This window comes from Melitaea cinxia, chromosome 24, assembly GCF_905220565.1.
Source record: "Melitaea cinxia chromosome 24, ilMelCinx1.1, whole genome shotgun sequence".
NCBI classification, from domain to species: Eukaryota; Metazoa; Arthropoda; class Insecta; order Lepidoptera; family Nymphalidae; genus Melitaea; species Melitaea cinxia.
The window spans coordinates 8,543,252-8,570,051 of NC_059417.1; the positions used below are offsets into that span (position 1 = coordinate 8,543,252).

The 26,800-nt window shown below is 40.1% G+C and overlaps 1 protein-coding gene across 1 annotated transcript in view; it reads right to left on the reverse strand.

Annotated features, from left to right (window-relative positions):
- Positions 1-13,000: 13,000 nt before the first annotated feature.
- Positions 13,001-26,800, reverse strand: part of LOC123665373 — a 79,293-nt gene continuing 65,493 nt past the window's right edge. The window contains exons 6-12 of the mRNA XM_045599686.1: positions 22,956-23,120; positions 21,681-21,847; positions 20,965-21,169; positions 19,143-19,301; positions 18,883-18,953; positions 18,424-18,597; positions 13,001-14,578 (exon numbers count right to left, since the gene is read on the reverse strand). Coding sequence (XP_045455642.1) covers positions 14,395-14,578; positions 18,424-18,597; positions 18,883-18,953; positions 19,143-19,301; positions 20,965-21,169; positions 21,681-21,847; positions 22,956-23,120 — 1,125 coding nt within the window. The 3' untranslated portion in view covers positions 13,001-14,394. The remainder of the gene's footprint in view (positions 14,579-18,423; positions 18,598-18,882; positions 18,954-19,142; positions 19,302-20,964; positions 21,170-21,680; positions 21,848-22,955; positions 23,121-26,800) is intronic.

Sequence of the window (26,800 nt, forward strand, 5' to 3'; positions counted from 1 at the left end):
TATTTTAACCAACCTTTCCAAAAAAAACGAGAGGGTTCTTTAAATATTTAAAATGGTGCGAGATCTGACAAGAATTTTTTTGAGATACCGCTAAAAATCTAAAAACAGGAGAGGAGGAGGGACTGTAATGAGATATCAAGTGTATTTATTTTTCGTTGAGCGCGATAAATAACCAACACTTTGCAACCTTGATGTTTGTCTAAAAATTTTTATCAATATACTTTATTTTCTTAAAAATCAGATTATATTTCCACAATTTAATCAAATTATATAAGTACTAAAGATAATATTAAGAAAATTTCAATGAACTTTGCCCGAAACACAAAAATTGCCCGTAATTTTTGGGAATGGAGAGGGTAATTTAAAAGCTCACCACATATCACCACGACGTGTGGGGTTAAAAAGTTGCTAAAAACATCGTGATTTTATTACTTGTCAATGTAAATTATTTTATTTTGCTTGAGAACAAACACATACATTTCAATTGCGAATCAATCCGTTTTAAACTAGCTGCGCCTCGCGATTTTACCCGCGTACTTTTCGATCCCTTGGGAATGTCGGAATAAAGAGCCAACGTGGTATTTTAGACCTCCCGCAGTCTACTTACCAAGTTTTATTACAATCGGTTCAGCATCCTTACAAACTTTCCCATTCTAATGGTATTAGCATTGTTTCTTTCCTAACAGCCTTAATATTTTGCGTTGGTAAGCAGCATGACTGAAGTAGTTAGAGAAATTGACTGATGCACTAGCGGTTGCAGGTCTGATTCTGATCTGTATACGTGCCATACATATGTATGTTGTGGTCTTGGCATCTGGGCGGGAATCGAACACACATCCTGGCGCAGAAAGTAGGCTCATTGCCAAATGCGCCAACGACCCAGTTAAAAAATGTTTAATACTTGTACCATTTTACAAGATATATTTTTAAAAGGTGAAACTTGTAAAATACATGTGCTTAAATAATTGTTACGTTTTCTCTTTTGTTCTAAAATTTCAAATTTATTGCGCAATTTTTTTTTAATTCTTATTGCATAAGAATCTTCCGCAAAATATTAGAAGGACTTACGGAAATTAGAAATTATTATTTGACTCTATTTTTTTTAATGTGTGCTCCCTGAGAATTTTTCACTTTTCGGACTTTACGATAATTCTTTTTTTTTTTTATTCGAAAGGTGGTGTCATGTGGTTTCGTTTAAATGTAATCGAGATCTGATAAGTACTTTTTGAGGTATCTATAATAATATGTACCCGTGCGAATAATTCCCACTAAATAATTTTAATAATTGATTAATTTACAAAAAAGGCAATAATATATTTTTTTAGCTTAGCGTGTTAATATATATGTATAATACTCGACTCGTTTTTCGTCTATCAACGTTGTATTACTTGTCGATGTAATTGAAGTCGGTCTTTTTTCGTTTGCGGGCAAACACACACAAATATATGCAGCATATTGTAAGTTTTCTGCACATATTGTATAATTATATATTATTTCAATTATACAACGATATCTGCACTATTGTTTATATATAAATGAGATATCGTAAAACGTTTCAGAGATCAGTGGAACCATTAAATCTGTTTATTTATTGTTTTATTTCTATAAGAGTGCAATATGTTGCAAGATTATTACAGAATTTATTATATAATTATAATTAAATATTTATTTTTACATACAATAATTAGAAAGTGGTTTCGTGTGTTTGTTTGTAAGTTTATATTGTATATTAAAAATCTATTTTGAAAGTTATTTTACCAGTAGAAAGACACATTATCATGTCTGAATCTCACTGCTCGCAAACAAAAAAAAAACGACTTTAATGACACTGGCTAGTAATATGACGTAGGTAGTCAGTAAAACAATCAATAACATTCGAATTATAAGGTATCATGCAAAAGTATTCAATAGCACAAGCACTAGCTTTCGATTTAATGAATAATTAACAAAATCGGTTTGCCCAGTAAAAAGTTATGAAATATAAACATATTAAAAAATACAGTCGAATTGAGAACCTCCTCATTTTTTTTAAGTCAGTTAAAAATGTCAAGTGTCACTAAATTATATCTAATAATGATACGAGTGACATCAAATATATACAAACAATTACATTTTTTTCTATCCCCGCAAACGTTGTTTTGCCATATACGTTATTAACCACCTTAATCTCCCTCCCTTATAACTTAGGGGTATGAAAAATAAATGTTGGCCAATTCTCAGATCTAACCGATATGCACACAAAATTTCATAAAAATCGGTCCCGCCGTTTCCGAGGGGTATTGTAAATAACATTGTGACACGAGAATTTTATATATAAGATATAGGAATGTATATTATGCTAATATTTGTATTGTATTGAGTTTTAATTGAACTCGTTTACATCATCATATTAATCGTAGCCACTTGTGTTCTGTAGGCTTTTCAGTAATTAATAAAATTTTAGACAATGGTAACCTAATTTCGATTGGATATGTGATCAAAAACAATATTTAATTTAAAACTGATTCTATAGCAATTATTTTATTTGTATTAAAAGCTCTATTATTTATCAAAACTTTTAATTAAAAAAACGAGTATGATTTAGACCACACGACTGAAGTAAAACTTACGAAACGTAACTCTTTCTCTCTGTCTTTCTATCTCCCTGTCAACTTCACACTTCGTAACGCCACAGGTAACGCTCGTCACGCATTCACCAGCTTCCTCCCCGAGTCAAGAGTGCATATAGAAGTTTTACCTCAAAAATAATACAACTCATAAGAACTTTCGAGTAACGGAAAATTAATGAAATAAAAGAGGTAATGTAACAAAATTAATGACGACAACTTAAATTAGATTTTATATGTTTTTGTGATCAAAAGACACAGTAATCAAATTTTGTTTTACTATTAGATCTTTAACTTGAACAATACAATTCACAAGTCTATTTAACTCTTTATTTATTTAGTTTTATATAACTCTGACACACATCGTACCATCGCATTTGTTCTATACTTTTTAAAATTTCAAAATATTTTTCCCGGCACCTTTTCGTATACCTTTTTAACTGAGGTAAGGCACAGTAGGAAATATCCTGCATAAAATCACTTACAGAAGATCACAGCTAAATAATACTGTTTTCAATGTTGTGTTCCTGTGGTGAGTAAGGTGACCAGAGCTTGCGATGCTTCTGGTGTTGCAGGCGTCTATAAGCTACGGTAATTACTTACCATCAGTGAAGCCGTACGTATAAAAAAGTATCCAGAGCCCAAGATTATTTTATATATATATTATTTATGACGAAAAATAGTAGTCTAACATTAAACAATCAATTAACACTAGGAAATTAAGCAACAATTTTGCCACTTATAAATATTTATAAAACACACCAAAATTGGTGAAGAAAAAATTGCAATATATCCATTCAAACTCAGTTTACAATAAGTCTTTATCATCTCAAAAGCTGCGGGCGTCATCAGATCAGCGGACAAAGTAAATCGGTGCATTTAAAGCTTTCATAAAATGGCTCGACCTTTGCTGTGTTGCTATTTTTAGACGAGGCTCTTGAAAAGATCGGATGTAGCTTCTAAGAGCGGTGTTATCCATTTGATGATTGAAAAATACGCTTAAAGCTTTTTAATTTTCTATTATTTACTTAACGTTCATGGTTCTGCCAAATTAATTGACATTTTCGACGACTTTTATTAAAATACTAGCTGACTCGGCAAACGTTGTCTGCCGCTAAACGCTATTTATAAACAGAGGTTAGTGGTAGAAGGGTGAACATTTAGGGTTGTATGTATTTTTCAACGCCAAATCATAATACAATAAAAAATAAATAATTTATCTAAAAATTAAAAAAAATATATTTAGAGGTGGACTACCCTTAACATTAAGGAGGATGAAAAATAGATGTTGTTCGATTCTCAGACCTACCCAATATGCACACAAAATTTCATGAGAATCGGTCAAGCCGTTTCGGAGGAGTTTACCTACAAACACCGCGACACGAGAATTTTATATATTAGATTGCACAGGAGATGTATTTCCATAGAAGATAGAACAAGAAACCTCAACCTTACAAATCTTTTTTTTTTGTGTAATCATTATTGACAGGACGAGGTTTGTATAAAAGAAAATAAAAAATCAGAGATTTCTAAGCAGGAAATATTTGTTCAAAACCTGGAGCAGCCAGAGCAGCAGTGATTATAGTGGTCAAAACTCCTAGGGAGGGTCGATAACGCGTTTGCAAAATGCTCCTTGTGTTACAGGTGTCTAAAGGTTGAGGTTAATGAATACGTATAATAAAATGTAGCGGATCGCTGTCTGTACATGGAAGATATATGAGAAAAAATATTTTTGGGACCTTTATCAAATAGCACCCAAATCAATGATTGTTAGAATTTTTGTCTTTTTGTTTGTCGTGCATTTGTGCATCTGCTTAACCGATTTAGGTTTGGTTTTCACTAATATATTGTGGTAGGCACTAACATTTAGTTTTTAACATACACTTAACATTTAGTGTTTCGTTTCATGCCAATCGGTTCATAAATAAAAGAGTTATGCCAATTTAAAGAATCACCTTGAACATGTAAATACACAAAACGCGCACGAAGTCGCAGGCACAGTTAGTTAGAAATATAAATATACTTAGAATCCGATATTAATCGGTATAGTAGTTAAAGATCACGGAAATAATTCAATTTCATAGTTATAAAAATATTATTAAGTAAAATATAATGTAAATATAGGTACTTATAAACTGCACTAATCCTGCTTCGATTCCATTAGCGTTTGCGCTTCGTTGCACTTTGTTTAAATAAAGTAATAGCCATGTTTGTCTATATATAGTGTGCTCAGATTATAGACTGATTCAAAGAATATATTAAAAGATGGCGCAGTAGATAAAACACGAAAATGGTCTATCTAGCCCGTTTGGAGCAGTGTGCAGTAACCCTCAGCACTTGGGGGTGCAATACCGAGTAAGCCCTTGCAGCTGCCTTCAGCTGCTTTAATTGGAGGGTCCCGGATCTGCACGCAACAGTATCACTCCAGCGACAGGCTAACTTCGGCGAAAAGTCCACACTTCTCCTCCATGATGACTGTCCGGATCACCTCTGAACAATCCCGGCAACGCCGTGTCCAGCACCCGACTCTTACCCGAGACATATGAGTAGGTCTCGGCAAGGACCTCCGCCACGAGCTCCCACGGGCGGTCGCCGGCTATAGCAGTAGCTGCAGCCCACGATACCGTACGGTAGCCCCGGTTCTTTCAAAATAGAATGTTAAATGACCACTTTATGTCCTTTACAGTATTCTGGTACCAAATTGTCATCGGTGAAGCAACACATTAATTCGTAAGTATAAATTAAAATATCTTACAAAATATTTAACCACCATTTAGAGGTACTTTTACTACCTAAAAATGCAATTGCAATTAATTTTTTCCGCGAAAAAGTTATTAAGAAGTCTAGTCGAGTGAATTATACCCCATGATATACTCCTATACATACGACCTTCGCCTTGCTTCGTTGGCTTTTAGCCAGAGTGAAAAATCGATACTGCATACTTTTATACGCGCCAACAAAACCCGTGTTTATCATTAAACCAATATTTGGATAATCTTAATTCCCGCATGAATCGAGTGAGGAAATTTGATTTCAAGGCGAAATGGGAGTAATGCGTCAATTAAATTTTTATCGCGCATACATTCGTCATCAAATGTCTTAATTTTCATATTTATAGGCTGTCTTACGTCATAGAATTCTTTAATGAAGCAATTTAGGTAATATTTTGTTTTAAGCTTATATACTCGTATTAACATAATTTTCAACTATATCTGTGTTCTTAATTAAAGGCTCATAACACAGCGATCCTGTGCGAGATTTATACAACGCAATTTAATCCCGTACAAAAAATGGCATTCATTGGCGGTACTAAATTCTAAGAAATCCTCTTTTCCTGATTCTTTCGCCATCTGATGATAAATCCGCGAATTCTGTTATCCGGAACACCGCCAACTTCAATAAAATAAAATTAACGATTTTAGACGGACAATATAATTTCCGAATTCACTTCATTTTTTTTACCTATCAGCTTAATATATACTTTGAATGTCTTTTCTGCAGTAGTAATCTAAAATATCACTCCTCATACCTAATCGGTTGCGATTACTTCTGCATAACTAATCATCAAGTTTGGCTAGTAAGTATTAGAACTTAGCCCAAACACATTGCGTTGTTTAGCGCATATAGTTAGTCAAAAGTTTTGATTTTAATTATTGTAATATTGATTGAATTTTAGTATTTAATTTGGTGATGATTTTAATTTTGGGTTTGATTGAGTTTTAGTAGATTGATTTTGATTTCAGTGTTGTTTAATTGGATTTTGATTTGGTATAATTTTTGTCACAATTATTGAAACTAATATAGTTTAGAAAAAAAAAGTAGTTAAAAAAAATATGGACATATGTCTGCAATAAATTATTATTAAAAGTGCCCCTAAACACTATATTTTTTTTTTGTTTTCAGATAAATAAAGTAATAATATGCATCAATCTAGACGTGATCTAGTGATTATTCCATATTGCATTTTCCTTTCTAACCAAATATTGCATATTGCAACCTGTTGTTTTTTCGGTTTTTTTTTTATCGTAGTTCAACATCAACCCATGAAACGTAAAACTTCTCATGGGAACCGCTATTTCGATAAAATCTGTTATACCTTCAAGTTGCTAACATTGACGTCAGCTTTCACATCAAACAGATAAATTTCCGACAGCAAAAACAAAAAGTAGATCCTAAAAACCAACCAATGATGCTGAGTTGTGTCATTGTAAGTTTTTTTCATTAATTTTTGTGTATAGTAAGAATTTGAATGATGTCGCTCTGAATCATTGTTCGGATAATTATTAATGTGAGATTGCACTGGGACACTTATTAGTATTTGATCAATAATTTTGCTATTACGAGTGAACGGCTAAGTGGCTGGATCAGATATATTCAGAACAACAGTAATATGGCCATCTGGAATTTATCGTAAGTCATTCTGAGCAACATTTGTGACCCTTAGTATAAAGTTACGTTACGTTAGTTGCCTCCTCATTTAGGGAAACTTCGCAAACAATTGCTTTGACAGTGGTCACAGTCAGAGCCTGTGGCGCTCCTTTATATCTGGCACCCTGGACGGTCGCACCACCGCGCCCTACCCTAACGCCGCTAATGTCGTTAGGGATCGAACATTAATCACGTGATTTTTTTAACAACATTTACAGTAGTAAGGTATATTGAAATTTTTAGAATATTATCCTTGAATACAGGATTAATCTAATTAAATTTTGAAAATTAAACATCGAGATAGGAATGCCCAGACAGACATTAAAATTGCAGGGTGTTTTGTTGGTTGCTTGTTTTGTTTAGTTATCAATAATAAAAAATATATAATCATAAAAATAAATACGTTTCTCTGGTCACTTTACTCGTTACAGGAACACAAAACTGCTTGAGAGCATTACTATTGAGCTGTTAACTTCTGTAAGGTCGAGGTACTTCCCCAGTTGAGATGTTCCAGATTTAGAACAGAATATTTCTTGTGTCCTACTCAGTTCATAACACACTTTTCTATTTTTTTAAGTTCGTCTTTTATAAACAAACTAGCTGACCCGGCGAACTTCGTATCGCCTAACACAAACTTTATCGTATGGTATTAAAGTTCAAATTGACTTTTAAGTATTATCACAAATCTTTTGTATGGGAGTATAGAAAAGTGTTGTTTTTAGACTTTTTCAGGAAATTAAATTTTTTTTTTTTTGAATTTTTCTCTCCGTAAGAACCATCCTCGTACTTCAAGGAATATTTTAAAAAAAGAATTAGCGAAATCGGTCCAACCGTTCTCGAGTTTTGCGCTTAGCAACACATTCAGCGACTCATTTTTATATTATAGACTAGCTGTGCCCGCGGCTTCGCCCGCGTTGAAATTAGTGTGTCACAAAGTTTTCCCGATAAATTTCTTCTCTTTCTCTTGCCAGTGGTGGAGCCCTCTCTCCAATGGTGAAACCGCATGAAAATCCGTTCTGTAGATTTTGAGCGAATCGATCACGTACACTTTTGGGGACTTTGTTTTATAATACACTAACTGTTGTCCGCGACTACCTCCGCGTGGTTATGAAGATATGCATTACTATTAAGATGGTGAACGCAAATTATTATTTTTATTTCAGTCACTTGAAATGCTTATCAAACTGAGTAACTTTTTAAAAGGCACAATTAAGTATAATTTAATAGTTATTTTTATAAAACCTCTTTATACACCACATTTTTAGTTTTGTTTTCAGGCTGAATATGTTTCATACAAACTATCAACCCCAATTAAACCCCCTTAGCGGTGGAATATCGTAAAATCCGTTCTTAGCGGACGTCTGCTAACTATAATCTACCTCCCTGCCAAATTTTATCTTTGTCCAACCTGGATGGATGGACCATCCAGCGGTTTTTGAGTTCTCGTGATGCGTGAGTTATTTACCTTTCTCTTTTATATATATAGATAACGATGCATTATTTGGACACCTTCTCACCATCTAAAGAGCGTACATTTTATATTTCAAGTCTCTTACTTCAAAAACATAGGACTTTCATACACTCTTACAACCCCCGTTTTATCCCCTTAGGGGTCGAGTTTCGTAAAATCATCTCTTAGATAATGTTTACGCCTTATAAGGAACCTTCCTGCCAAATTTCATGTTTGTAGGTGTTATAGTTTCGGAGATTTCGTGATGAGGGAGTCAACCTACCATCCCCCGTTTTAACCCCAAAAAGGATTTGATTTCTAAAGATACATTATTTGGACACCTTCCCACTATCTATACAGCATACATTTTAAATTTCAAGTCTCTTGCTTCAAAAACATAGGACTTTAATACAAACTTGCAACCAACGTTTTACCCCCTTATGGGGTGGAATTTCGTAAAATCCGTTCGTAGCGGATGTCTACGCCTTATAAGGAGCCTTCCTGCCAAATTTCAAGTTTGTAGCTGTTATAGTTTCGGAGATTTCGTGTTCAGTGAGTCACCCTACCATCTCCCGTTTTAACCCCAAAAGGGGGTTGATTTCTAAAGATACATTATTTGGACGCCTTCTTATCATCTATAGAGCATACATTTTAATTTTTAAGTCTCTTACTTCAAAAACATAGGACTTTCATACAAACTTGCAACCCCCGTTTTACCCCCTTAGGGGTCGAGTTTCGTAAAATCATCTCTTAGATAATGTTTACGCCCTATAAGGAACTTTCCGCCAAATTTCAAGTTTGTAGGTGTTATAGTTTCGGATATTTCGTATGAGGGAGTCATCCCCCATTTTAACCCCAAAAAGGAGTTGATTTCTAAATATACATTATTTGGACACCTTCTCATCATCTAAAGAGCGTACATTTTATATTTCAAGTCTCTTACTTCAAAAACATAGGACTTTCACACAAACTTCCAACTCCCGTTTTACCCCTTTAGGGGTGGAATTTCGTAAAATCCGTTCTTAGCGGATGTCTACGCCCTATAAGAAGCCTTCCTGCCAAATTTCAAGTTTGTAGCTGTTATAGTTTCGGAGATTTCGTGATCAGTGAGTCAACCTACCATCCCCCGTTTTAACCCCAAAAGGGGGTTGATTTCTAAAGATACATTATTTGGACGCCTTCTTGTCATCTATAGAGCATACGTTTTAAATTTCAAGTCTCTTACTTCAAAAACATAGGACTTTCATACAAAATTGCAACCCCCGTTTTACCCCCTTAGGGGTCGAGTTTCGTAAAATCCGTTCTTAGCGGATGTCTACGTTCTATAAGGAGCCTACCTGCCAAATTTCAAGTTTGTAGGTGTTATAGTTTCGGAGATTTCGTGATGAGTGAGTGACCTTTCGCTTTTATATATATTATTATAGATTAATAAGATAAAATAAAACTACAATTAGCAAATACTATTGAACAATTTATTTGTCGGATCGTCGAGACAGTCCAAATAAACGAAATACTGGAACATCTTACAATATATATTTACAATTATCAGTAAGTAGTTCCAATTATTATTTAAAAGTCCGGTTTCTATATACACAAAAAACGATTAGTTTTACAAAGCGTTAAATTTCAACCACATATTCAAATGCGAAACTGATCGTTTAATTATAAAAATCCGTTAGTAAAACGAATCGTTTTTTTAAATATAGGAACCGGGTTTAAAAGAACAGAGATCAAATACTTTTAAAATATATGTTTATTGCGACTCATGATATTTTATATAATCCATACTAATACATACGTATTTATAATCAAATATATTATTTGTCAATTTTGACAACTTTATCTGTAATACAAAAAATAACGCATTGAAAAATGGCGGTAAAATAAATGTTTCATATTTTACTGAAGTACATAATTACTTTGTAAGAAAACATCTTCTTTAATAAACATGCACTTCAAATACATTAAGAATAAAGAAAATGATGTATTTAACGCAATTTATTAACAATCAAAATAATATAACATGCCGAGGAGATATTTGTGTAGTTACATTTAAAATCCAGTGCCTTACAGAAGAATATCACAAATTTACTTGAAGATATTTTACAGACAATATATTTTCAAATAATTATACTCTGGATCTAAGCAAACCACATATACTGCATAATATTTCTAAACTAAACACAATTAATAATAGTTTAAGTTTAGCTACAAGACAGTTTTACAGCTGAACTTAAATTACTTTTTTTTGATATCGCAGGGGCACCCATTTACGGTTGATATCCAGGATGCCCGGGTAGACATTCCTAGACCGTATGTCAACTTCAGCACTTGGGGATGCAATACCGACCAAAACCCCTGCGGAAGCCTTCAGCCGCTTTATCTGGAGGGTCCCGGACGTGCAGGCACACAGGCAACAGGATCCCTCCAGAAACAGGCTGGTCTCGGCGGACAGGCCAGACTTCTTCTCCATGGGGGCTGTCCGGCTCACCTCTGAATAATCCCGACGACGCCGTGTCTAGCAGGACCGGGTTCCCATCCCGGCCCGACGCGGGTACAGCGGCGTTACTAAAGGGGGGATTAAGTAGCGCCTCCTACGCACCCTCGTTCGTCGCCTGCGGACGGAGGCCTCGTCGGCAGCCTCCTCTCTCATCCGCTCGCCATTGTCCTTCTGGGACATTACTGTCTCGCAGAAGGAGACCATCGCTTTCCAGGACTCGTCGTCGCCGAGCATCGCGGTGATGACGCTCGGCAGTGACAAGTCCCCTCCGAGGACTGTCGTCAGATCGCGACGCAGCGCCGCCCATCTCGGGCACACCTCGAGGGTGTGCTGGGCAGAGTCCTTCCTTTGGGAATCTTAAATTACTGCTTCAATTTGACTTATCTATATATTAAAATACGTGAAGCAAAAATTTTCTACCCCTTTTTACGAAAAATGCGCGGACGGAGGAGTACGAAATTTCAAACACTTATAGTATATATAAAGAAGAGTAAAGAATGCTAATATTTTTTTAATCATGAATAAAAAATGAAATAAAAAAAGAAAACATTACACACACTACTATGTATTTGACACACACACGCATATATACTGTTTTGTGTAATATTAAAACTTATAATTTAAATTAATTATGGGCGAAATTCGACCACTGGGCGACCACTAGTTTTTATAATTAGCTTAGAAATTGTATATATGGAGCGATTGTCTTTACATAGTTAGGAGTCGAACGATCTGTATAGTGTATGTGGTTTGATTTATCTCGATTTTGGGTCAGCGTTGTACATATAATATGTAGAACTACAATTATTATAACGACGAATAATTTAAATTTTTATTTATTCATTTATAACCATAAAAATGTTACAATGAAAGATTAACTTTATCACTGAAATATTATTAATTATTTATTAATGTATTTTAAAAAATGACATTACTAAATGCATTTGTTACAAATACAACAATTTCAAAAATTGGCACTGAAATTTTGTGGCACAAATATCTCAATTTTAATTATTTTAATTATATTTATTAATATATATTTTTTTATTACATTATAAATTAAAATTACTATTTTAGTAAAAAAAAAAATATTGTAATTCTATTTTGTATGAAATATAATTACGAGCCTCTTTTGATATTTATTTATATTATAATAATTAATAATAATGAAAAAGATAAAAATTTTCAAATGGCATGCAACCAAATTTGAACCAATGCATGGAATACGCAAAAGTGAAAATAATAATATTACTTATAAAATGGCCTCACACATATGTATTATATAAACGTGTTTGAATTATAAGCATACAAAAAAAAAGTTTATAAAGATTTAGTAATGTGTATGACATTGACGTTGCAAAATATGACATGACATAACCGTACACATTTTTATTCTGTTTTTTTTTGTATCTATCTCATATTGAAATAATTATTATTACTATAAACAAGTATTAATGGCTTATAAGATTTTTTTATACACTTTTTTATATAAGGAAAATTTCAAGTAAGAAATTCCTTACTCTTAATTTTTTTCCTAAATAAATAATTATTCTAAACAATTATTTCAATAGTAGATTATTGCCAAATTTTTACGAATATTTGATTAAAATTAGAATTAATAAACAGTGGGGGCCGGGGTGGTCCAAAAACAACAAAAGCAACCGCTCTGTTCTCGCTCTCTCGTCTCGGGGTGGATATTTGTATTTGTGTAAATATTTCTTTCCGGTTTGGATGCCTGACCTTGTAGGTCCTTGTGGTGGAAATTTTTGACATTTCAACAATTGTGTTAAAATATATAAGCCATTTCATAACTTATTTCCTTTAAAATAATATTGTTCTCATTGTTACATCCAATCATAGCAAGAAACACACGCCAAACAAGCAGAGCAAGAAATTCGTATACCTCTAAATCATTTTGCCTATGCAAACACAAATTAATTTCAATTCAAGGATTAATATATATAGGTTGCCTTGTTGTCCTTGTAACACACATTCAATATTTAAAAATCTAAAGCGTTTATTGATATGCTATTATTTGTTAATTATTATCAATTATACATTTATATCACATGGAAAGAATGTCTTTATATAATAACAGTGGACTAAATTAATTAAGCTCGGAATCAGGATACATTAATACGTTTTTCTGTTTTACATGTCTGTTAAAATACGTAAGTTTATTTTTAAATTACTTTTATTGTATTAATACATAATTATAAACGAAAATATTAAGATATTTTAACTGTTTTTTTAGCTGGCTATATGGAGTTACAAGAGTAACAACCAAAACAGTATCAATTCTTTATTTTTTGACAACAGTAAAAAGACCCAATTTTTATGTACTGTGAAATGTTCGATATAAGAAAAGAAATTTTAAAAGGCATTTTATTTACGGAAACAATTTATGTATAAAAATGGAGTTTTGTGTATAAGGGCAAAATAACTTTGAAGTAACTGCAATTAAAAACAATACTCAAACTCAATTTTATTGTACCCCATTAAATGTGGCTCAAAGGAGTATTTAAGGAAAAAAAAAAAATTGACAAATTGTATTTTTAGCCCTTAGATGACGGAAAAAAAATTCTAAAAGGGAGGTAACAAAATGTTATGACAATGTCAAAAACTTTTTGAAGGATTGTGGGCTATTGTGTATGTTCTAGAAAAATCTTTTGAAATGTGTGTACTAAGTCTGTACTTAGTACACACATTTCATAAGATTTTTCTACTTCTATATACTAGGCTTTAGCTGTCTAAAGCTTATTGAACATTTTATTAAATTCCATACATATTTTATTAGAAAAACTTATTGTAGAGTTTACCAGAAGTCTACATTCGATACAATTTTCAAAAATATGTATACATAGTTCGAACTAACAATTACATTACCTTAAAATACGAAATCTATTGGAATTTGGCAACAATATTCTTCCTCTTGAAGAATCTACTAGATAAATTTAACCGAGACATTTATCTATACGAATAAAAATATACGCTCAGATTCGTCTAATTATTAAAAATTGACGTTTATCTTTTGTACTTAATACAAATACATCACAACACTGTGTCGAATATTGCTATGTATTGTATGTACGGAAGTTACTTTCATTTCTTTACCACTTACGTCACATTAACTCTTCACTGTTCATCAATAACTGTTCACATTTTGAATAATTTATTTTACTTTAATAACTTCTTTTGGACTTTAGTACAAAACTAGTTTTGTATACGCTATGAATTTTGGAATTTTGTTACATTTTACACCCCTCAAGTCAATGATTAAATTCTCAGAGAAATTTATTGTTTTTAGCACAGAATTCACTTATTAATTTTCACTGCACGACTGAGTTCGCTTTTTGAATGAGGTGAACAACCAGCTATCACTTTTGAACCATTATTTCGTCGATTTGTGTTTATTTGACGTCTCCTTTTAAAGCTTGGTCGAGAATAGCCTTGGAAGCTATTTCTACGGTGACTGTCTTGCTTATCGTAGACAGCTGACTCTGGTCAGCCATCAAATCCACTGGATCGGTTAAAATTTTCAAAGAAGAAACTTTTGCACGTTGGTAGGCCTTAACTGTGTTCATGCCTAGGAACCTGAAATAGTAAATATATTGTTAAGAACATGGTGTAAGAACATGGTAAACATATTGATAAGAACACATTGGCACGGGCATTGGGAACAGACTTAAACACACTCGCACAACACTCACATACACTCGCTCACACTTATGCACATTCCCACACTTTCGCACTCACCTGACGGCCACGTAGCACACGAGCAGGGCGGCGCCAGCTGCCAGCACGCGGGGCACCGGGGTCGGGAACAGCTGCACGAGCACCCAGGCGGCCCCCGCGGCCCACACACGCACACACTGTCGCTCACCTGACGGCCACGTAGCACACGAGCAGGGCGGCGCCAGCTGCCAGCACGCGGGGCACCGGGGTCGGGAACAGCTGCACGAGCACCCAGGCGGCCCCCGCGGCCCACACACGCACACACTGTCGCTCACCTGACGGCCACGTAGCACACGAGCAGGGCGGCGCCAGCTGCCAGCACGCGGGGCACCGGGGTCGGGAACAGCTGCACGAGCACCCAGGCGGCCCCCGCGGCCCACACACGCACACACTGTCGCTCACCTGACGGCCACGTAGCACACGAGCAGGGCGGCGCCAGCTGCCAGCACGCGGGGCACCGGGGTCGGGAACAGCTGCACGAGCACCCAGGCGGCCCCCGCGGCCCACACACGCACACACTGTCGCTCACCTGACGGCCACGTAGCACACGAGCAGGGCGGCGCCAGCTGCCAGCACGCGGGGCACCGGGGTCGGGAACAGCTGCACGAGCACCCAGGCGGCCCCCGCGGCCCACACACGCACACACTGTCGCTCACCTGACGGCCACGTAGCACACGAGCAGGGCGGCGCCAGCTGCCAGCACGCGGGGCACCGGGGTCGGGAACAGCTGCACGAGCACCCAGGCGGCCCCCGCGGCCCACACACGCACACACTGTCGCTCACCTGACGGCCACGTAGCACACGAGCAGGGCGGCGCCAGCTGCCAGCACGCGGGGCACCGGGGTCGGGAACAGCTGCACGAGCACCCAGGCGGCCCCCGCGGCCCACACACGCACACACTGTCGCTCACCTGACGGCCACGTAGCACACGAGCAGGGCGGCGCCAGCTGCCAGCACGCGGGGCACCGGGGTCGGGAACAGCTGCACGAGCACCCAGGCGGCCCCCGCGGCCCACACACGCACACACTGTCGCTCACCTGACGGCCACGTAGCACACGAGCAGGGCGGCGCCAGCTGCCAGCACGCGGGGCACCGGGGTCGGGAACAGCTGCACGAGCACCCAGGCGGCCCCCGCGGCCCACACACGCACACACTGTCGCTCACCTGACGGCCACGTAGCACACGAGCAGGGCGGCGCCAGCTGCCAGCACGCGGGGCACCGGGGTCGGGAACAGCTGCACGAGCACCCAGGCGGCCCCCGCGGCCCACACACGCACACACTGTCGCTCACCTGACGGCCACGTAGCACACGAGCAGGGCGGCGCCAGCTGCCAGCACGCGGGGCACCGGGGTCGGGAACAGCTGCACGAGCACCCAGGCGGCCCCCGCGGCCCACACACGCACACACTGTCGCTCACCTGACGGCCACGTAGCACACGAGCAGGGCGGCGCCAGCTGCCAGCACGCGGGGCACCGGGGTCGGGAACAGCTGCACGAGCACCCAGGCGGCCCCCGCGGCCCACACACGCACACACTGTCGCTCACCTGACGGCCACGTAGCACACGAGCAGGGCGGCGCCAGCTGCCAGCACGCGGGGCACCGGGGTCGGGAACAGCTGCACGAGCACCCAGGCGGCCCCCGCGGCCCACACACGCACACACTGTCGCTCACCTGACGGCCACGTAGCACACGAGCAGGGCGGCGCCAGCTGCCAGCACGCGGGGCACCGGGGTCGGGAACAGCTGCACGAGCACCCAGGCGGCCCCCGCGGCCCACACACGCACACACTGTCGCTCACCTGACGGCCACGTAGCACACGAGCAGGGCGGCGCCAGCTGCCAGCACGCGGGGCACCGGGGTCGGGAACAGCTGCACGAGCACCCAGGCGGCCCCCGCGGCCCACACACGCACACACTGTCGCTCACCTGACGGCCACGTAGCACACGAGCAGGGCGGCGCCAGCTGCCAGCACGCGGGGCACCGGGGTCGGGAACAGCTGCACGAGCACCCAGGCGGCCCCCGCGGCCCACACACGCACACACTGTCGCTCACCTGACGGCCACGTAGCACACGAGCAGGGCGGCGCCAGCTGCCAGCACGCGGGGCACCGGGGTCGGGAACAGCTGCACGAGCACCCAGGCGGCCCCCGCGGCCCACACACGCACACACTGTCGCTCACCTGACGGCCACGTAGCACACGAGCAGGGCGGCGCCAGCTGCCAGCACGCGGGGCACCGGGGTCGGGAACAGCTGCACGAGCACCCAGGCGGCCCCCGCGGCCCACACACGCACACACTGTCGCTCACCTGACGGCCACGTAGCACACGAGCAGGGCGGCGCCAGCTGCCAGCACGCGGGGCACCGGGGTCGGGAACAGCTGCACGAGCACCCAGGCGGCCCCCGCGGCCCACACACGCACACACTGTCGCTCACCTGACGGCCACGTAGCACACGAGCAGGGCGGCGCCAGCTGCCAGCACGCGGGGCACCGGGGTCGGGAACAGCTGCACGAGCACCCAGGCGGCCCCCGCGGCCCACACACGCACACACTGTCGCTCACCTGACGGCCACGTAGCACACGAGCAGGGCGGCGCCAGCTGCCAGCACGCGGGGCACCGGGGTCGGGAACAGCTGCACGAGCACCCAGGCGGCCCCCGCGGCCCACACACGCACACACTGTCGCTCACCTGACGGCCACGTAGCACACGAGCAGGGCGGCGCCAGCTGCCAGCACGCGGGGCACCGGGGTCGGGAACAGCTGCACGAGCACCCAGGCGGCCCCCGCGGCCCACACACGCACACACTGTCGCTCACCTGACGGCCACGTAGCACACGAGCAGGGCGGCGCCAGCTGCCAGCACGCGGGGCACCGGGGTCGGGAACAGCTGCACGAGCACCCAGGCGGCCCCCGCGGCCCACACACGCACACACTGTCGCTCACCTGACGGCCACGTAGCACACGAGCAGGGCGGCGCCAGCTGCCAGCACGCGGGGCACCGGGGTCGGGAACAGCTGCACGAGCACCCAGGCGGCCCCCGCGGCCCACACACGCACACACTGTCGCTCACCTGACGGCCACGTAGCACACGAGCAGGGCGGCGCCAGCTGCCAGCACGCGGGGCACCGGGGTCGGGAACAGCTGCACGAGCACCCAGGCGGCCCCCGCGGCCCACACACGCACACACTGTCGCTCACCTGACGGCCACGTAGCACACGAGCAGGGCGGCGCCAGCTGCCAGCACGCGGGGCACCGGGGTCGGGAACAGCTGCACGAGCACCCAGGCGGCCCCCGCGGCCCACACACGCACACACTGTCGCTCACCTGACGGCCACGTAGCACACGAGCAGGGCGGCGCCAGCTGCCAGCACGCGGGGCACCGGGGTCGGGAACAGCTGCACGAGCACCCAGGCGGCCCCCGCGGCCCACACACGCACACACTGTCGCTCACCTGACGGCCACGTAGCACACGAGCAGGGCGGCGCCAGCTGCCAGCACGCGGGGCACCGGGGTCGGGAACAGCTGCACGAGCACCCAGGCGGCCCCCGCGGCCCACACACGCACACACTGTCGCTCACCTGACGGCCACGTAGCACACGAGCAGGGCGGCGCCAGCTGCCAGCACGCGGGGCACCGGGGTCGGGAACAGCTGCACGAGCACCCAGGCGGCCCCCGCGGCCCACACACGCACACACTGTCGCTCACCTGACGGCCACGTAGCACACGAGCAGGGCGGCGCCAGCTGCCAGCACGCGGGGCACCGGGGTCGGGAACAGCTGCACGAGCACCCAGGCGGCCCCCGTGGCCCCGCACACGCACGCCACGCTCAGCACGGTGCGTACCCAGTGGCCACATGTGAAGCCGCGCTGCCACTCCACCCTGGACACGAATAATAATAATAATCTTTATTGTACTTAAGACTAACTTACATAGCAAAACCTGATATTAAATACATATAGTACAATGGGCAGTCCTATCACTAAATATTGATCTACAACTCTCTCACTACGATCTCACTAACAGTTGCCGAAGTGAATAAGTGTTAGTTTAAACACGCTCATATTGGAACAATTTGATCGTATCAAAATTTGATGTAGCCAAAATTAAAGAATCGTCTGGGCAAAATGTAATCGATTTGTAAGGAAACTCAAGTTAATAACTTACTGATTCGTTTCTTGGACTATATATGGAGTGTTGCACACTTTGCATTTCAAGCCATCGGGAGTTGCAGCGCTCTGAAATATACAAAATAACCTTTTATTATTAAATTCCGAAATCGACAAACGTAAAATTAGAGGATAAGATCCCAGATAAGCAAAATTTAAGGCAGATATGATCATATTGAGATGACATAACAAACTGGTCTAAAAGGGCGTACTTTCCTTTAACCTTGGGTAAATATCAAGTATAATTTAAAGGTATACCTCGACGAGCCATCTCCTCAAGCAATCGTGATGCACTGCAGCCACATCGCCGGTACAGCGACATGGAGTGATTAGTGGCTCTGGTCTAGAGTTGTCGTAGCATATCCAGCAATCGCGAATCGAACTAACGCTGCCCACAAGTGAATCCGTTTCCACATTCTGAAAAGTTAGAGAAATTTTATATTTAGAGAATAAAACTCATTTCTTTTCAGTTAGGGGGTAGTGAGTTAAAAGTATATAAAAGCTCATAAAATAATAGAAATATAATAGACGATTACGGTAGATTTAGAACACAACATTTAACATCCATTAACAGATTATCAAATAAAGTTATGGTTAGTTGTTTTTTATAGTTAGTATTATCAGTTTGGCACAGGCATGATAACCAAGAAAGAACGCCACAGATACCCCAATCACTAGAAAAGATTCAATTTTTACATTATCGAAACGTCGAGACGTAAATAAATCAACACTCACCAACGAAGACTTGTCCTGAACACTCATCATGGCAGACGTGTCCTGAATAGACTTCACGGGATTGGAATAAATAAATATGGCGTATAAAATATTCCAAAGACCCCATCGCCAATATTGGACGATCTCCACAATAATATGCGCCTTTTCGCGCCACGTGAGTTGGGTAAACTGCACCGTGTTCTGGGAAGTCATATTGGCGTTTATGTTGGCATAATTGGTAAAACATTAACCCCAATTTTGGACCAACATTTTTGCAGAACATAGGACGTAATAGCGAAGACATATATGAATTAAGCACAAATTTCCTGAAGAGACAATACAAAAGCGTTTAAGCTGAAGACTAACAATCCTTACTTGTATAATTAGAACGAAACATAGATATTATGTCTAAGCTTCATGGTCTTAAAATACGCAAACCCAGTTAAACAATAACAAAGAAGGCGTTTGACGAACAGATACCAAATGCAAAAGCTGCCTCAGACGCACGAGGCTTTTGTTGAAGTATTTGGCTCCTAACATCGAAACCACACACTGATGCATTTATTTTGTTTAAGCTACACTTTTGTAAAATAGAATAACGTGAAAATAACACAAAGTCACATTTAGTTAGTAATATATCCCAAAAAATTCCAGTAAAACACTAAATTAAGAACCAATCAGTGACTGATTCATAAGGAAACTGTAGCTAGAGCTGGTATCAACGATTGTTTACAAATACAAGAAATTGTTATGAGTAAAATTGAGATAAGAAAAACGCATTTCTGGCTAATTAGTGTTAAAAAATTTTCTTTATTTATTCACGAAATAAGTAAACAGTCCAAATTTATTATTGTCGTATCTGGTCAGATTAAGAATATTTTTCGAAAAGTAAGTTTAAAAGTTCCTTAGGGGTCGTCCATTAATCACGTGTTTCAAAATTACGAAGTATCACAAGGAAAGGGGGGGGGGGGCTACAATGACATATCACGTGTATTTATTTTTCGTTATATAGCGATTCAACGGGAAAATGCATTCTTTGCATTATTCCACGCGGACATGATTTATACCATAACTATCTGTAAATATTTATTTCTTAAGTTGTGATTTTGATTAATATTATGAAATAAAAAATAGATTTTTTCGTTAAAAGCTCGATTTCTAAATCAACAGAAAAAAACTTTATGTTTGTCTGGAAATTTGCATTCCGATACTTACTAAAAAAATACACGTGAATATTGGGTATGAGGAGGAAGGTAACCTAGAACGTCGTCACACGCTACCTAGGGGGTTAAAAAGGTGCTATAAAACATCTCGTGATTAATGGCCGATACCTTACATGTAAACATATTCCTAAATAGCTGCCAACCTTGGTGTCCGCTCGTCTCGTGTGCGCCAGCAGGTCTGCCAGGCGAGTGTCGTCGAGCTGCCGCGCCAGCAACCTGCGCGGGTTGAGCAACCAGAGCCGCTCGGGCGCCATGCAGTTCCACAGGACGCAGGGGAACCATAGCGCGACTCCGATCTCCGCCAGGCGGAAGACCAGATCGTGCCAGTTGCGGGAAACCACTGGCACTCTGGAATACAAAAAAACGAGTTCGCTTTAGACCACACGACTGAAGTAAAACTTACGAAACGTAACTCTCTCTTTCTATCTTCACTAACTTATATCTTCCTCTCAACTTCCGTTCGCCTCGCCCGATCACACTTTTTGTAACGCTCCCGTCACGCATTCACCAGTTGACTTTCCAAGTCAAGCGTGCGTAAAGAAGTTTTGATTTGATTTTAATTGCATCTTTGACTCAGATGCAATTTATAATTAGTAGACCTTCGTTAAGAACGAATTTTTCACGATAGGGCCGGATTAGAAGGGTATATAAGGGCTCTCTGAGGTGTGTATGAAAGTCCTTCGTTTCTCGTTATTTATAATGAGTCAATGGATAAGTTCAAGTAAAAGAGCATTTATTAATTTAGCCTTCAACATGCCAACTGCTGGGCATTGGCCTCTTTTTCCATGTAGGAAAAGAGTACAAACATAAATTATTGTAAAAAGTAAACAAACAAAAAATTTATATAAAAAACACATACTTGGTCTTCCAGAATTCGCTGAGCGTTTCCGAGGCTAGGAATCCAGCGATGAGGATGAGCATCAACGCCTGGCTGACGAGACCCACACGCGACTGATGTAGCTGGGACTGGTTTACTGATCGAGGGTCTACGGTGCCATCGCAGTCAGCTAGATCGGTTTGGATACCCTGGGAATTTCAAACATTTTTCTAAATCTATTGAGATAAGTTGACTGGGAGAGATCTCTTTTAGAGATAAGTTCGCCCTTGCCAACTTCCTATATGTATTATAATGACTATTGTAAAATTTTCTTCATCGTCATCACATAACCATCATCACAGCAGCCTTTCGCAGTCCACTACTGGACATAGGCCTCCACAAGTTTACGCCAAAAATGGCGTGAACTCATGTGTTTTGCCCATAGTCATAAATTTACTTAGTGCAATGAAGAATACATAAGTTTCCAACTTTATTTTAACCGACTTCCAAAAAAGGAGGAGGTTCTCAATTCGACTGTATTTTTTTTATGTATGTTACATCAGAACTTTTGACCGTGTGGACCGATTTCGACAAATTTTATTTTAATCGAAAGGTGGTGTGTGCCAATTGTTCCCATTTAAATTTATTTGAGATCTAACAACTACTTTTCGAGTTATATCTAATAATGTGTTTTTACTTGACGCTTTTTTCGTCGACCTACGTTGTATTATACCGCATAACTTTCTACTGGATGTACCGATTTTGATAATTCTTTTTTTGTTGGAAAGGAGATATTCCAAATTTAGTACCATGATAAGGAAACCAGGATCTGATGATGGGATCCCAGAGAAATCGAGGGAAACTCTTGAAAGTCCGCAATAACTTCTTACTGGGTGTACCGATTTTGATAATTCTTTTTTTGTTGGAAAGAAGATATCCCTAGTTTAGTACCATGATAAGGAAACCAGGATCTGATGATGCGATCCCAGAGAAATTGAGGGAACTTCTTGAAAATCCGCAATAATTTTTTACTGGGTGTACCGATTTTGATAATTTTTAATTTAATCGATAGCTGATGTTTGTCGTGTGGTCACATATAATTTTATTGAGATCTGATAACTACTTTTTGAGTAATCTTTGATAACGCGTAGTTACTTGACTATTTTTGCGTCGATCTACGTTGTATTACTCGTCGATGTAATTGAAGTCGGTTTTTTTTCGTTTGTGAGCAAACACAATTATTTTTAATTTTATTATTGGTTTCGTTTTAAGTTTTTTTTTTTTAGATTATCTGTAAGAGATCACTTTACGTTAGAATGTAATTCTAAATGTGCAAAAAAGTATTACATAAATTGAAATTATCTTTACCTGTTTGGTAACAAGCGTGTCCTGGACGTCATCACCCTCTGCAGCCGTGGACGGACCAGGTCGAGGCGATATAATCGTGCACACCTTCGTCTCCTTAAGGAACTCCCCTCGAAGCTGGAAAGAAAAACATAGAATGAAATACCATGCAAAAAGCCATTTCCTAAATTTGTCAACGATAAAGGTATATGACAGATACTCAGCGGAGTCTTAGTCTTGGGGTTCAGTTGTTAAGTTTTTGGTAATAAATATGACACCAACCCCTTTGCTCGTTCGAATTTATAAAAATGCTTTATAAATTTAAATTTAAAAATTTGTTGAAGGACTGGTAGTTTCAACTCTGATGAGAAGTATCTCCAACTGGAAATCGACGTATGAAGTGATATGAATGATTTAATTTACTATACTATTATGGCAATAAATGTGCTTATCAATTATTAGGTTAAAAAAAATTCTAAACTATATTTAGGATATTACAAACGCCACACTGCAAATGTAAAACAAAACAATAATAAAGACAGCTTAACGAACTATTTAAATCAACCGAAAATACTAGACCTGCCTCGCAATTCCACCCACATATCGCTGGCCCCGGGCAATATAGCGGTATACGCCGGTTACACCCTTATTAATGTTATTTAATTTTTGGCTTCTCTGAGTATCAATCTATCACTCTTATTTTTTTCAGTTTTTTTTATTAATATTTCGTTAGAATAAATGACAATAATCGTTTTATTGCATGGATAATTCTCTTACGACTAAGCTATGTATTATTGCATTACTCTAAGAAAAATAACACAAAAAACCGGTGAACATCTTTACAGTAATTGTTAATGATCTTGCAATTAAAATAGTATCATCTATGAATTGTATTATACATTTTTTTAATTATTTCATTAAAAAATTATACGATTTGTTTTTAAAAAATTATTTTTAAAAGCTTAAATTGGTAAAAAAAATAGCTTTCATTTGACATATTGAACGTCTGTTTTGGATCACTGTACACTGCACTATAAACAAATTAGCTTCTTTTATTTCTCCTGTAAAATTTGATTTTTGATATTACCACTTTATTGCCCGGGGACAGCGATATAATATATATACAAAGTGTTCGACTCCTAACTACGTTCCTTCAAATGCAAGGTTCTTTAGGTGTAATCAATCACGTTCCGCGTGGAAAAAAAAATCCTAGCCCTCTTTTAAATTTGACTCTATTTAAACAGACGAACTACTTTGATAGACAATTATTCGTAAACTTCCTAACCGCTTTTCTATGCCCTGTCCTACATACCCAAAGGTTGTCTGGAAGAAATCGCTCTTTTAGCGATAAGACCGCCTTTGTACATCTTCCTCTAACCGTACTACTTTTGTTTGTATCTTTTAATGGTGTGCAGTAAAGATTATTATTATTATTAGACTCGTTCCTCGTGGTAAGCACGGCTATAATTAACAATAAAAAACATTGTACGAGTAAAAGAATTCGTTTCCATATGCGGTTCGTTTTAGTTGTATGCGGCATTTAGTATTTATTATATTATGCACTTTATCGACATTTTTAGGGCTAAGAAAAATAGATATCGTATACTATTTACGCAGTTAGAAGTCAAACAACGTGCATATAAAAAATATCTATTTAAAAAAAGGTACAGTTAAAATGGCATACTCATGAATTGAAAAATAAAAACTAAAGTTTATTTTTTAGTAAATGACTACGACGAGACTTCTCTAACAGCGAAAAAATACTGTCGAATCGAGAACCAACTCTTTTATTGAAGTCGGTCAAAAGCACAAACTTCCAGACCACATTAAACGCAAACATGTACTGTCGCGACCAGCGCTACAGCCGGCTGTTGTGACAACTACGCCATTCGTATCAATTCTCATGTATAGTTTACTAACAAACAAACTATTATAATTTATACTGCTATATCATTTTCAAAATATAAAACAAACCTTAAAGTCTTACGGATAAGGATGATATTTCAATAGGATATCTACACCATAGACCTCACTGCTAACAATGGGGCATTACTGCGTCCTCCGCTGTCCGCATATGGGACAAATGGGTATTATTCCTGATTGTTCTCACAAAGGACGCTCGTTAGCCAATTATCGTGAACGTGACCTTTTGATAATTGATAACATTTATAATCAAATGTGTGACCGAACTCTTTTATTGGTACTTGGAATTATTCTTTTGCGTTATTCAATACAAAGACGTTTAAGTCATGATAAATGGTAATAAGCGTCGCAGCTACTTTTATTACATTTTATAAATTCAAATAGCTGACTCGGCAAACGTTTTCTTGCCGCTAAACACTACTTAAAAATAGGGGTTGGTGGTAGAAGGGCGAAAATTTAGGATTGTATGTATTTTTCAATGCCAAATCATAATGAAATAAAAAATAAACAATTTATATAAAAATGAAAAAGAAAATTTTAGGGGTGGACTACCATTAACATTAAGGGGGGTGAAAATTAGATGTTGTGCAATTCTCAGACCTATCCGATATGTATACCAAATTTCATGAGAATCGGTCAAGCCGTTTCGGAGGAGTTTAACTACAAACACTGCGACATGAGAATTTTATATATTAGAAGATTATATAAAGCTTTCTTTAGATATATACTCTACATTTCTCTTCAAAGAGTTGTTTGTTCCTTTTTTCTACAAAGGTGCCAAACAAGCGTACAGCTCGCATGATGTTAGGCAGATACCGTACCAATAACACCAGGAACATAACCAGCGCATTGTCGACCCTATTTCCGACCCTTCCCAGGAACTATGGCTTCTTTATTAGCTGTGATCTTCTGTAAAGTTGAGGTCCAATAGGACTGCTCTAAATTTCGGGCAAGGTATTTAATACTGAGCCCTACCTGAGTAAAATTAAATCAATACGAATCATTTATTAGGAATACGTATGTTTGTTTGCAATCGATAATCTGAAATTCTAAAACCGATTTCGAATCATTCGGTTTCTTAATTATACAGCGACATTATCTGCGTAAAGTAGGCTATACAATGTCACGTTATAGCTGATAGTACCGGAATAGCTTCACTTGTCAACGAGGTTGCAACGATTGCGCCATCTTATCTATTACATATAATAAAAGGTAGGAAAGTCAAAACTGTACATTGATGGAGATATAAATCAGCTGCCGTACATCGACAGGGACAACCTGTTCGAAATGCGGTACCGCAGACCAAACCTGTTAACAACCATCTCATGTGAGTTGTCATGCACGCATCGTAACCCCAAAGACGTCGCCTTTGCCATCAGTGAGGTTTACAAGACCGTGTACAGCTCAAGCACAAAGATCCGATCTTTGCGAGTGGAGAGCCTCACGGGCGCGCGCATTCCTGTAGGAAGGGACCGGACCTTGTACCTGGTCTTTACGCAAGAGGAGAAGAGATTGCTGACTGACCAGGGATACGGGTCTGGTGAGGGATCGCGCGTCTTAACCATCCATGAGGCGCAGGGCCAGACCTATGAGGACGTCGTTGTCCTCCAGACGAAGACAAGGAGGCTCAAGATTCACGACAGCGTCTCGCACGCTGTAGTCGCGGTGACTAGGCATACCAACACCTGTGTCTATTACACCGACGACCGTGACGACGCAATTGGTCGCTTTGTGACGAAGGCAGCGGAAACTTCTGAAAAAGATATCCTCGAGCACAGCCTCAGGATGGCGATTCACCACAGGGATGCCGCCGTCATTGAGGGTGTGCTCGAAATGTTAAAATTGTAGCACACCTTACTTGTAGGAATAAATTGTATAAGGAAAAAACTTAGGAG